At 41.7% G+C, this 12943-nt stretch overlaps 3 protein-coding genes across 4 annotated transcripts in view; 1 reads left to right on the top strand and 2 right to left on the bottom strand.

Annotated features, from left to right (window-relative positions):
- LOC122613224 (protein muscleblind) overlaps positions 1 to 12943 on the bottom strand; it is a 162323-nt gene that overhangs the window by 121814 nt on the left and 27566 nt on the right. The gene's annotated exons all lie outside the window — the stretch shown is intronic.
- Positions 3247 to 3995, top strand: LOC122613226. Its single transcript, XM_043787307.1, has 2 exons — positions 3247 to 3380; positions 3445 to 3995. The coding sequence occupies exons 1-2, from the start codon at positions 3354 to 3356 to the stop codon at positions 3820 to 3822; spliced, it is 405 nt and encodes a 134-aa protein (XP_043643242.1). The 5' UTR covers positions 3247 to 3353; the 3' UTR covers positions 3823 to 3995.
- LOC122613228 lies at positions 5575 to 6023 on the bottom strand. Of its 2 annotated transcripts, none has more exons than XM_043787309.1 (2): positions 5862 to 6023; positions 5575 to 5807 (listed from the first exon to the last, which is right to left on the bottom strand). In XM_043787309.1, exons 1-2 carry the CDS (start codon positions 5985 to 5987, stop codon positions 5592 to 5594), a joined length of 342 nt encoding a protein of 113 aa, XP_043643244.1. In that variant the 5' UTR covers positions 5988 to 6023; the 3' UTR covers positions 5575 to 5591. The 2 variants fall into 2 exon arrangements, with proteins under 2 accessions (XP_043643244.1, XP_043643245.1); XM_043787310.1 differs by having other exon boundaries at positions 5575 to 5789.

Raw genomic sequence — 12943 nt, 5'->3', positions numbered from 1 at the left:
TGTTTGTTTGTTTTAACATTTTCGCCGCATTAAAGGGGCGATTTGGGTGGCGGCATCGGAAGACGCGCGTGGAAAAGTGGATAAAAAGTTTTCCCTGCGCCAGGTGCAAAGCGCTTGCATGTGTGAGTGTTGGCCAGGGGGTCAGGGGGTGTGAGGTGGCACAGTGGGCGGCGGTGGGTGGTGGGTCTTAGCTTTGTGTGTCTGCCGTTGCTAGCATCTTTTGGCTTTTTGTTGCAATTTGTAGCTGAGGTTCTTTGTCTGCCACTGCCACTTTTTCGCTTAATTGGCTGTAATTGAAATCGTTCAAGGGGGCGGGTGGCAAAGGGGGACAGGGCAGGTAGTATAGAAGAAGGGTTAGTTTCACTAGGCTAAGTACGAAAAATCGATTTATATTTTATAAGAAATTTCAAGTTAAATTAATGCTAAAATCCAAGAAACTTCTAAATGCAATCATATAAAAGTGAAATGAAATATTTGATCTAATATATTGAGAAATTCCCAATTATGATTTTCTTTGAGTTATATACATACATATGTAGTTGTTTGGAAACATTATGTTTTTTTGATACCTAGAACATACGTTTTTCGAACTTTGATCTTAATTTATCAGCATAAGCAATCTGACAGTATTGAAGTGCACTTCCTTTTTCGGTTTCAATCGCACTGCCATATTTAGAGGATTTTTTGTTGTGGCCTGCGGTCGCGCCTTGTTTGCCCCGAAAATTTTGATATATTCACGTTTTGGCTTTTTGGCCACAGTTTTGGCCGTGTGTGTGCAGTGGTCTTTTTGTTTTCCCTCTAGTTTCTTTGGCCGTTTTTCCGATTCTCCCTGTTGCCCGTCTGATGTGGCGACCTTTTAGCGAACGTTTTCGCCATTTGCAGTTTTTCGCCTGTGGCAGCGAGAATGTCGCTTTTCCCCTAGCCCCCTAGTTTTTCCTACTCTTTTCATACATTTTTCCTTCTCTTTTTTCCTCTTTTTTTTTGAGAAAAATGCATGTGTGTGTGTTTGCGGACTACCCGGCGATCTCTGTTTGTGTTTTCCGAGTACTTGGTTATGGTAATCGAATTTCAAATTATTGCCAAGAGCTATATCCAAATGGGGAAACCCCGGAATATGTCTCTCTTTATTTTTTACTTTTTTCCGATGCCTTCCTCTTCGATATTTCCATGCCAAAAGTTTTTTTTTCGCTACCCTTTGTTGTTCTTGTTGCGGAAGATGAATCTGTTTGGTTTTTTTCTTCACTTTTCCTTTAATACTTTTTTGTTGCTGTTGCTGTTGCTGTTGTTGCTTGTGTTTATGTTTTGGCTAGTTGCTGTTGATGTTTTCCCTCCGCCCGCCTGTGTGTGGGTGTGTGTGTGTGTGTTTTCCGAGGTTTTTCCTGTTTTTCCATCCTTGCACTGCTGTTATTGTTGTTTACATCCTGTTTTTGGCGCGCTTTGAATATTTTGCGGTGCATGTTTTGTCATGCAATAATTTAATTGTCGGATTTGGCAGCTTAAAAGCACCCCACCGCCCCCTCCCCCTTCCCGATAGCTGCCACCCACAAAATGTGGGGGGCGTGGCAGGTGTGGAACGATTGTTTGTTTGTTTGTTTGTTTGCTAGGCGGACGGACTGACACTTTGTGCTTTATTTATGTTTGGCTTTGGCTTGCTGATGTTGTTTGGGCTTTTGTGTTTTGTTTTCTTTTGACAAATTGCTTAAATTTGTTTGCTCAGGAGTGTTTTTTGCGTTGCGCTGAATTTACATAAATCATTTTAGCAACTTTTATTTCAAGGTGAGTTCACTTTAATAATGCGCGTGCAACGCTTTATGATGCTAAAAAAAAACGCTTTGACTTGTGCAAATGTTTTTTAGGTTTTAAGTTTTAAAGCACTCTATTGCGCTGTAATTTATGAGCTCCACATTTTATTATCAATGTAATATTTATAAATTATCTGAGTCAAAGTGCTGTGCTGTTGAAAGGAATAATCATTTTTCAAACGCTTTAACTTGAAGTTACTACAACTTTAAGCTGCTGAAACCCTATTCTTTTCTACTATTTATAATTCCCGCCCCGCTGCATTATCTGCGACAGTTTGCTGTCCTTGGGGCACAGTGTCACTATAATTAATAATCAACAGCAGCTTAAAGATTTTAATTAAAATCAACGACAGACGGCAGCAGCTCAAGTTGCAGCTTCCTCTGTTCTTTATCTCCGCTTATATTGTCAACTGTGGGCTGTGGCCCTCCATTCTTGGAAAATGCAACCCCCTCCGTGGGTAAACTATCTACTACCCTACACCTCCCCTCCCCCCGCCCGATCGACCTGCGTTGATTTCTTTTAATTTAGCCGCAATGACCTGCATCGAAATGCTTTCGTGTGCATGTGTTGGCTGAATGTCCTGGATCCTGAGTCCTGCATCCTGCCACCTGCCACCTGCATCCCGCATCCCGCTGCCTCCACACAGGATGTACAGTGGGGCTCGGCGTCGCCTTCAGCTCCAATTTTAGCTGCAATTCGTTTCCTTGGCAACTTAGCCAAGTTTCAGTTTCAGTTGCAATTACTTGGCGCACCTGAAGTGGCCAACAACAACAACAACGGGATGTTGAGTTGCAGGGGGTCAAAGGTTAGTTTGTTTGTTTGTATTTGCTGCTGCTGTTGCGGTGACGTTGCTGATTCTATCCCTCGTTTTTTTTTTCTTGCCTCCCAAGATTCACCATTCTGCAGCACTCGTATTTTTTTGCTATCGCTTTTCTGTTGACTTTGCGCTTTCTATTTACGCTCCGCTGTTGTTTGTTGAATTCCAACTGCAATTATGTGAATTTTCACCGTGCACAGCATAAAACATTTTCCCCACTACTCAGAACCCAGTACCCAGAACTCCGGTTCAAGCAGTTGGCCTGCAGCCTTCTGTTGGCCAGATCCGGGGGCACCAGCTTTCCAGTTTCCCGGGTTCCCAGTTGCCCAGGTTCGCCGGTTCTGGCCAAGCTCAAAGTCAAACAGCGTCGGGAAAGTAAACTGAGCTTGAAAGTCAATAAGCGGGGCGCGGGGTTTGGGCCTGAGTGCCACCTGAGCTGCCAAGGATCTTGGCCCGGAAAGTGTGGAAAAGCGTTTAAAGCTTCCTTTTTTTTATTTTCCCTTCATTGATTTGGTCAAATGTGCTTTCAAAAAGTAGAGAGAGTTGCTCAAGGTTCCACTGAAGTCAGTTAGATTGCTGTTAATTCCTTTTAAGCTTCAAATAAAAAATATCAAAAAAAATATTAAAACATTTTAACTTAACTAAAACAAAGCAAAAAACAGTAGCCTTTGTATTATTATTCCTTTTAAAAGTGAATCAAAATTGGAAGTGAATCAAAGTAAAAACAAGAAACATGGCTCGTCGTAAAAACAAGGAACAAGTAAGCTAAACCTAAGAGACAATGCCCAATTTTATAATCTGTATAATTATATATATTTGCACAGATGCTGTTAGAAATGTTCAAGCGGCCACAAAAAGTGGATCCTCGCCAGTCGCTGGAAAATCAGAAAAAGTCGGATCTGAAACGGAGAACAATGAATGCTGCTTCAACCAAAAGATACAGCTTTCCTCGTACTTTAAAGAGAAGTGTTATCCGGCAGATTTGCAGATTGCCAGCGGAAACGTGCAATCAGAAGACGCCAGCGCAGGTGATGTACTTCAATTCGAACTACGGAAGGAAGAAGAACGCTAGTCTCAGCCCAAACGATTGCCACCAACCAACTTGCCCCAAAGTTCTCAGTGCCCCAAAAGCCAAAGAAAATCTGCGTATGAGTCCTGCCTCAAGGCAGAGATCGCAAAAAAGCAAAAGAAAATGCCCTTAAGTCTTCGAAGCTGTTTGAATCTTTTTTAAATAGTTTATACCTATAAAAATGGACAAGGTTTCCATGAGTTTGTGGTACAGAACTATTGTAATGATCGCCATGATCCTGTGAATTTTTGTATACAATTTTACATGTACGTAAAAGCCTTGTGAAAATATAATTTGATGTATGCAGCTCATCTGATTTTGTACTAATAGATTTCATGTGCTTTTAGTGATTCTTTAAAATTGAAGCTGTCGCAAACGATGCTGCTGCCGAGCCTTGAGAAAGCCCATCGAAGTGGAAACCCTTACTAGTTATTTGTCCTTACTAGTGTGTTGTCCTTAGCTCGTCTTCAAAAGGGCTTTCCCCGGCATTCCGTTGGTGTCACGTAGATTTTTCGTTTGCTTTGAGTTTTCAGTTACACGATTTTTGAAAGGAACGAGGTGGAGCATCAGCAGCAGTGGCAGCAGCAGCTAAGCAATCACCAAATAAAAAGCCATCGGACAGTTGCTGAGCTCAGTTTCAATTTTCACTTAAAACAAAGTTGGCCAACGAAGGGAACGGCGGCGGTGCAGAAGGACAAAAACTGGCTGAACCGAACTGCATCTCACATGCACATCCCCATCCTCATCCCCATCCTCATCCCCATCCCCATCCACATCCACGTCCTCATCCTCATCCTCATCCTCATCCACATCCTCATCCACATCCAAAGAATCTGAGGGTCGCTCGGGCGTTAACAAAGCGCGCGAGCCGGCTGCCAAATTGTTTTTGCTGCCGCACAGGGAAAATATTTTCCAGCTTGCAACGCATAAAGCTAATAGATATATTTACATAAAAATTATATATTTTATCTTATCATGATACTAAGTGTGTTACTTATAGCAAGCAAGTGTATTAATCTTATGTGTTTTTCTTGTTTCAAAACAAAATAGTTTTTGATGTTGCATGTATTTCAAAATTTATGATAAGTAGTTTAAAGAATGTCAAATTAAATACGTAAATTGTTAAGCTTGTATATAAGTATAGTGTGTATTTAAATAAAATATTTAAAGAAATACGATAGTCTAGATAAACTTGAATAATTCTATTGAAGCTGATTATAACCAAATAGGTTTATGAAATATAATAGTTTTAAATTGAGTATTTTTCTCAGTGTATCGGTTGTTGGGTTTTGTAATCAGAGCAAAGTAGACGCAGACACATGACGGAACTACCGTCCGCTTTCCCCTCTTCTCCTCTTCCCCCCTTGGCTTACGTGATTTCAGGCTGCCAAATCACGGATCGGGTTGAGAGAAAATCGCAGAGCTGAGAAAAAAACACACGAGGAAATAGGGAAAAGCGAACAAAAAAAATTATGCTGTCGGGTAGCCAAATATTTCTATGTGCTGCCATGATGAACCAACCAGAAGCGGCAAGAACAAAAAAAAGAAAAAATAGAAAACAAAACTAGAGCCAGATTTACAGAGCGAAGAGGGCAAGGAAAAGTTTGTGTGGCTCACGTGACATTTGTTTTGGCAAGTGTCCTTTTTCCTCATTGTCGTCAAATCAGCGAACGTACCTGCAATGAAAAATTAAGGAAAAGGGTTCTCAGTTGGCTGGCTTTTAGTTTTGTCAGTCGCCGAAACGATAGATTGTAAATGGTAGATTCGTGTAAAATATTTATTATATGCTTGCAAATAAATATAATAACCGCAGAGCGTAACACAACCGTTTCCAATTCATGGATAAAGTATTTTATGTATATAAAAATATCCCATTATTAACTATACATTCAACTGCAAAACTTAAGTTTTAGGAGGCAGCTCATTCTTTCCATATCCGGAATTGTAGCCCATCCAATCGCCAGTGTATGGATCTCCGCGACAAGGACAAGGTCTTCTTGTAGTCATCGGTTTTCTGGTCGTACGATCCATCCATTTCTTGATCACACCTGGCTTCTGTTCATTGTCATATCTGCGCCGCACGCATTTCCTTAGTTTTTCCTGATAGTAATATCCATACTAGGGAAATTCAGCACTTAATGGCATACTTTTACTATCACAAATACTGCTTACAGCGCATCGGCTTCTTGGCGTGCGTGCCAAGTCCGGCAGACAGGTGCTCATCAGAATCACCCAGGTGAATCCTGCAGCACAAGTTGGTAATTCCGCCGGAGGAGCGGTGGCCTCCAAAGAAGACATTCTTTTCAAGAATATAAAGTACGACTAATAGCGATACTAAAGTGTTTCAGGAACAAAATCAACTTCGACACACTCGTAACTGTGCGGAAAACCACGTTAACCCATTGAAAAATAACTACAAAAAGTAGTTTAGTTATAGAGATGGGAGTTAGTGTTAATGTTTAGCTCAAACTCCCAGTTGCTATTTTCTAGATAATTTCACCAATGCTCAAATAGCACTTCTGTGTTCTAAGTACTTGCAACTCTCGAAACAAGCGAATGTTAATGGATTTAATACAGAATGCATGTGTAAAGGGTTCAATGAACTGAGGAATTTCGCTGGTGAAGTTGGGTTAGCTGATTGTGTTGGCATTCCGTAATTTGCCGGTTTCCCGATTTCCCGATTGCCGCTCTTAATGAGTGAAATTAAGTAGGATACTTCAATGAGCCAGTTGACTGCGCGCGAGGGGTGCCGCAAAAGTTATGATTACCTATTAACTGGGCGAAAATGTATATTAAATATAGTGTGGTCTTCCTATTTGTATCAGTTAAATTAAATTAGCTTTAGATATATGTAGCCGAAAGTGAAGAGACTCGCTTTTAGATGTCCGTCCCTCGTGGCGTATGCGCAATTTCATCGACGCAGAGATCAAAAGAAGCGCTTAGTTTAAACAAGATTGGTTTCCACAAATGCGCAGAGAGAATCACAGGTAAGCTTTTAAGCTGTCTTAATTATCTTCAATTGGCAGAATATTCAATATTCCCTGCATTAACCACTCGAGTTTAATAGGCAATGCGTGTGGCAACGTAATTAGTTTTTCTCTGCGTGCAAAATAGCTGAAATCTATTGAGAAGTGGCCGAGGCAAATGCAATGCCAAAGTGGGCGAAAGTTGGTGAAACTTTGCCGGGGCCAAAAGTGAGACGGCGAAAAAGAAATGTTGCAGGTGGCAAATGTCAAAGCAGTGGATCCTGGCAGCTGAAGGACAGCAGTCCCTTTCCCCTTTCTGTTTGCTTGTGCCATTGTCGTTTGTGAACTATGAACTGTCACACGGAGAAGAGTGCACTAAAAGCGTCGCCTTACGGCAACTGACTTGGAAAGATAATCGCGGGGGTGGCGGGGTGGTTGAGAGTGGTGTGATGAGTGGGCGTTGCAACTTTTGATAACGGTTTATCTGGGCTGCCTTTGCAGCTTACCTTTTCTAGCCGGGCAACAGTTTCAGCTGACTGGCTAAGTTGGCTTCAAGTTGCCACCGACTTGACTGACTCGACTGACTTGACTTTCATCATCATCGTCATTTGCTTCCCAGCTCGAGCACCCAAAAAGGGAGGCGAAAAAAAAGTATCTTGGTATCTTGGTATCTTGATGTCGCGACAACTTTTCCTTTTTTCTTTTGTTTCGCTTCCCTGGCTGGTCCTCATGGTTAGCATTTAATTATTTGAAAAATATGCAATGGCGTTTCGTATTACCGCGCAGGAGAAGCAGGAAGAAAATCGGATCCGCTGTGGAGAAAGTAAGCCAGCGGGAATGGGGCTAATCTAAGGGAAGTGCGTTGATGGAAAATATTTGAAATTAAATTAAATTAAATTAGATTAAAATTACTTTCTCCCAATCAAAATGCAATAGTTTAATCAGATATCAACATATCATCTGCATGCTAGGTATACATGTTGCATCTGCAGTTGCATTGTTCAGTTTTGAAGTGAAACATATTCAAACCCCTACATAGAGGAGCAGAAGGAGAAGGACGGGTAGAAAACATCATCTGACAGTTTGGCTAACATTAAAAGCGGCAAAATGTTGCGGCGCTGCCTGCCAAATGACATGATTTCTCAGTTCTGATTCGGTTTCCATTCTGCACTCGCCTCAGTCTGCATTGCTACATCTTCGCATTTCCACAGCCCCACAGCCCCACATCCTCGCAGCCCCACATCAACTTCAACTTAAGAACTGAGGGAAACTTTTGCTTATCTGCGTTACAGCCACAAAACCGAATCCCGACTCCAGCTAACCAAGTCGCCACCCTTTCTTCGCTTTTTACACTGAGGCAAACTCTTACACATATGGTTTAACATCATGCAAACTTACTGATCTTGAAAATATATTTAAAAGTTCTCTTTGAAGCACTTCAGTTACCATTGAAGTTCAGCATCCTGATGGGTATTTCTTGCAGTGTGCTCGCATTATTCCCTTTTGCCATAGACTGCAAAATCTTGAGGCACATGTTTGCCTTTGTTGCTGCTGCTGTGTTTTTTGCTGCGTTCTCCTTGGGTGTATCGGTTTGTCTGGTCCTTGGATGGCTGGTTTTCCTTCTTGGTCCTGTTATTTCTACACATGCTCGCCCAGGACTCGCTCTTTGTTGCTAGTTCGCCAGTGGAGCTGCTGCTGTTTGTGCGTGTTTCATTTTATTTGTTGGCACAAAATTGGGTTTTAGTGGATTCTGTGGCAAATGATTTTTCCTGGCTGCCGTTACGCTTGCATAAACTTTAATTTAATTTTTACCCAATACAAAATGTGCAAAAGTTCCCCGAGCAGCAGAAAATAAAAGTCCGTTTGTACAGCATAGAAATAAATACGTGTTTAATGTAAGAAAATAATGAAACCTCTAACAATTATATCATTTAATGTGATGAGCCTTTGAAGTTATATATGCTTGATACCTAGTCGTTAAAAAACCATATTCTTTATATGTATATATTAATAAAGAACTTATTTTCTGAACCTCTAATGTCAGTGCCTAAATTGCAGAGGTGATTAACTGCCAGCTGGATAAGTACAAACTTTTAGATATCGCAACACTTGACTTTATCCGTAAAGTTTGCCTTCGAGTTTCGCCACTTCTGCATTGATTTCGTTTGCCAATCGCTTTCAATCAACATGCGTATATTGAATTGAATATATTCTTCGAAAAAGCCACAGGACACACTTTCATCAATTCAAATGCCTCGTCTGCCAGCATCTGTCGGTATATTCTGTACATATATTCCCATATATTGCCACACAAAATGGAAGGTGTCTTCCACCCACCTACAGCGGCTGTGGGAGTTTTTTAAGAAATGCACAAAAGTGCAATTGAGTTGAAAGACGTGCCAAAGGGCGTGCACGAGGTAGAAAAGCCATAAAAATGGCAGCTAAACGTCGGTGGTTTGGTGCCAGGATTCCCCGCTCAGGTGAAAAATTATAGCGTAAAATTCATATTTGATGACTTTTTGATTGCCAAACCGAAAACCGTTGCCGTTGCCCTTGCCCCGCCTCCAAGTCAATCCGCACCGCAATCGCAACCTCAGATTCTGCCTTTAGCTCCGGATTCACACAGCCACATAATGCTGGCAAAAGTGCTTTCAATGGCGTCATTGTCAAGCGTTCTTGCAGCCAACGCAACGCAACGCAATCATCATCATCATCATCATTATCATCACCATCATCGTTATCATCGTACACTCGTATATCCACCTGCACCTCAACTGCACTCTATATATGTACTGGCTGATCCAAAGCAATGCCAAAGCTTTGGGATTAAGCTGCAGGTGGCTTTGAACTGGATGGATGGATAGAGGGATAGATGGATGAATGGATGGATGGTTGGCTTGCTGGCTGGATGGCAGCTGGATTTTTACTTTTCATTTTTCCATATTTCGTGTCGTTTGTCGTACTCGAGACCTGATGATGATGACGATGTGCTCGAGTTTCGGTACCAACTCTCGAGATGAATTTCGGTGGTACAAGGACTCGATTAATGAACCTCAACATGATGGTCATTTAAAATGCATTTCTAGTGTAAGTGTCTCTCACTCGAATTGGGGATTTAAGTTATTTATGAGGAAATAATTATTAAACATCCGAAAAATGCAATGTTCTTAAAGGAAAAACCTTGTACACCAGCTTTGTTGACTTAAAACGAATTTATTTCTTTTCATATTTCACGAATAGTTTATTTCTCTTACTTAAGCCACAATTCATGTATTAAATTTAGCCCTTCATATCCCAGTAATCAATTTTAATTAGTTAAATTCCTTAAACCCATTAATCGCTTTGACTTTTTTCCGATTCAACCATCTAATTTCAATGGATTTAAGGACCCGAGGATAAGCCCGAAACGAGGTCCTTTCAGCACCATTCCCTCGTCCTCGCAGATTGGTGTTGATGTGACGGGCCACGAATGCTGATGACACTAATGCTCGTCCACACGCACACTCGAACTGTGACCCCTGAAAAGGATTCGGGATCCAGGATCCAGGCGGCAGGACGCAGGACGCAGGACGTCAATGTGTTAATGACTCGATGGCATTGCATAAAACGGCTACGCTAATTTGCATTGTTGTGCGGGTGTGTGAGCGTGTGTGTAAGCGTGTGTGTGCGAATTGGCCGCTGTCAACGTTGTCCTGCCACACTCGTGTGTAATGATTTGTGCCAGTTTTTCCAGCTTTTCACGCTTTTCCCCAACCCGAAACCCCCGGCCCCAACGACCAACAACCTCGGCAGCCCAACGGGCTTATGTCATACAATTAATAAAAGTTTTTACGCCCGCGAAAAAAAGTAAGAGAAATAATGAGCAAGGCTACAAGCATTTTGTCACACGTTGACCTTAATTACTTGCCACTTTTTACGGGGCCATTAGGTTGAGAATTTAAAGAGCTCTAATGGTGAATATTCAAGTGCTAAATTATGATTGATGGTGTCATTTTGGTTTAAAAATTATCAAGTGCAGATTGCTGCTAATCATTCAAACGATTTAAGTACTCTGCAGGAATATCAAGAATATATCGTGTTATTTGAGGTTGAAGTTGAAATAAACTAGTTAAACCTTTTATACTTTTAAGGGAATTAACTCTTTACTGTCTATAAAAGTGTAATGACCATCAACCTTATTTCCGTAGTGAATACATTTTTGATTTCATAATCCTCTCAAAACGCATCGGTGACCCAGAATATTTGTAATAATCAAGCGAGTGTTTTTGCCTCGCAATAACCTTTCACCTCGCCCAACTCCGCTGCACTTCGAGGAAGTGGCACTAGTCTGGCTGGCGCTTGTGGCCCAAAGCCAGCTCCAAATCCCAATCCGAATCCGAATCCGTCTCTGAACTGTGACGACAACAATTCCAGCAATTTTTATATGCCATTTGCCATTTGCCGATTTTACAACTTTGCTGGCGCCGTGCTTATGCCGAACTCAAACCAACTGTGGCGCTCTTCTTATGGCCACGTTTGTAGCCGGTTGCCGCTAGTAGTGGTAGTAGTTGTTTTTGGCATTGGCGCCATGGTGGGCTGGCCTAGCCCCTTGCTGGCCAAATGCGGAATCCCACACTTTTTTCCAGGCTTTCGTCCTAGAACCATTTTTTCCCATCAGCCGGGAACGTCGCGTGTTTGGGCCATTTTCCGTTTTCATGGCGTTCGTCGCCAAAATGGCGTTGCGTGCTGCCGCGAAATGTTTGTTGAAAATTGCTCAAATGGCTACCACTGCAATGGATCGAAGTAAGGTTTACCCTATGCTAAAGTATTACCTTTCAGGAACTATTAAATGCATAACAATTTATGTTTTGTTGGTGGAAGAAAACTATAACCTAAGAAATATACCCCTAATTTCACATTACATGGATATAAATACCACATTTAACCAAGAAATATATGTATATATTTTATATTTTTAATACGAAATATGAAAGGGTTTGAATGTTAGGGAAATTGCAGTGCGGCTGGGGTCAAGGCATGTGGAAGTATTAGTGACAAACACATTGAAATTTGTATGCGTCACAATCGCCAGAGTCGCAGTCGCAATAACAATCATTGCGAAAGGCGAATCAAGTCATTGCCGAAGGAGAAGCTAGAATCATAAAAAGATTTATGGCGCTTTCAAGGCGAAAGAGCCAAAGTATTCACAATGACAAAGGGAACTCGGCTTTGATATTCGCATTCGAGGAGTGGGAACGGTGCCGGAAAACTGCGTGCGAAAAGTGCTGTGTGTTCGGCAGGAAATACGAGCCATCGAGGCCAATAAAATATATGAACCAACTCGCATTAACAAGGTAAAGTTCATAAGGAAAATCACCAGAAAGTTGTCTTTTGTGGCAGGAATGTCGGCATGATGACACATAAATCTAGATGTCAATGTTACTTTATGGACTTGGCAAAGGTTGTACAGATGACAGGCATTAATATTTGCCTAGTTATATGACAGTCCTTTCCATCATATCCTTTCATTTAGTTGGGCACTTTCGCCTCTTTGTGCGCCTCCGAATTTCGAATTTCGGCATTGTTTTAATGCATTTGCAAGCTCTGACAACATTGGGCTGTGGGTCGAAAGTTTCGGTGCAGGTTTTACCCCATTTCTCTCTGCCATTGTGCAATTGGAAACTTTGTGCAACAATAAAATTGCCGCCGAAAAAAATATAAAATAAAAGCGGCAGGGCCCTGCAAAGGCAGCAGGCTAACAATGCAGGCGGTGTAAAAAAAAAAAGGAGGAGGATAATAAAACACAGGGCAAGTCGCCTGCTGTAGCCTACTTATGGATAGGAAAATTCTGTGTGGGGGGCGGCAGTGGGTGGAAGCAGAAAAACAGACGCCGCATTTAAACTCCCGACATCCGCGGCGACTTCCGGAGCGGTAAATTATGCAGACCCCGTGAAATATCACTCATTGTTCTCGCCATATGATTTAATCGCCAAGAGGCACGAAGAGCAAAAAGTGCGCCACTATGTGCGATGCATATTATAGTTCGCAAGTGATTAACTTCATGTCAATAAATAAACAGGAGCTTGGAATAATATTAAATTTTGAAACAGTTGCGATCATTACATTTGTTGTAGAAGATTTTAGCCAGACAAGTTCCTAGTGCTTTCTCAGTTTCAGCGATCAAAACTTGCAACTGTGGCAGATCGAGATGGATTCCGTGTGTTGCTCATACGCCACATTGCACAAATATGAAACAAAAACAATCCAAGCAACGGAGTTGCTATCTCTTAGAATGAGGAGGTATAAGAT

Source organism: Drosophila teissieri, chromosome 2R (assembly GCF_016746235.2).
Source record: "Drosophila teissieri strain GT53w chromosome 2R, Prin_Dtei_1.1, whole genome shotgun sequence".
NCBI lineage: Eukaryota > Metazoa > Arthropoda > Insecta > Diptera > Drosophilidae > Drosophila > Drosophila teissieri.
This window is presented reverse-complemented; position numbering and strand designations above follow the sequence as displayed.

Bases quoted from the DNA above. Each gene is read 5' to 3' on its own strand.
- LOC122613226 (XM_043787307.1), top strand. From the start codon at position 3,354: ATGGCTCGTCGTAAAAACAAGGAACAA. The intron at 3,381-3,444 runs GTAAGCTAAACC...ATATTTGCACAG, and splicing joins GTCGTAAAAACAAGGAACAA to ATGCTGTTAGAAATGTTCAA.
- LOC122613228 (XM_043787309.1), bottom strand. From the start codon at position 5,987: ATGTCTTCTTTGGAGGCCACCGCTCCTCCGGCGGAATTACCAACTTGT. The intron at 5,808-5,861 runs GTAAGCAGTATT...GAATTTCCCTAG, and splicing joins CGCCAAGAAGCCGATGCGCT to TATGGATATTACTATCAGGA.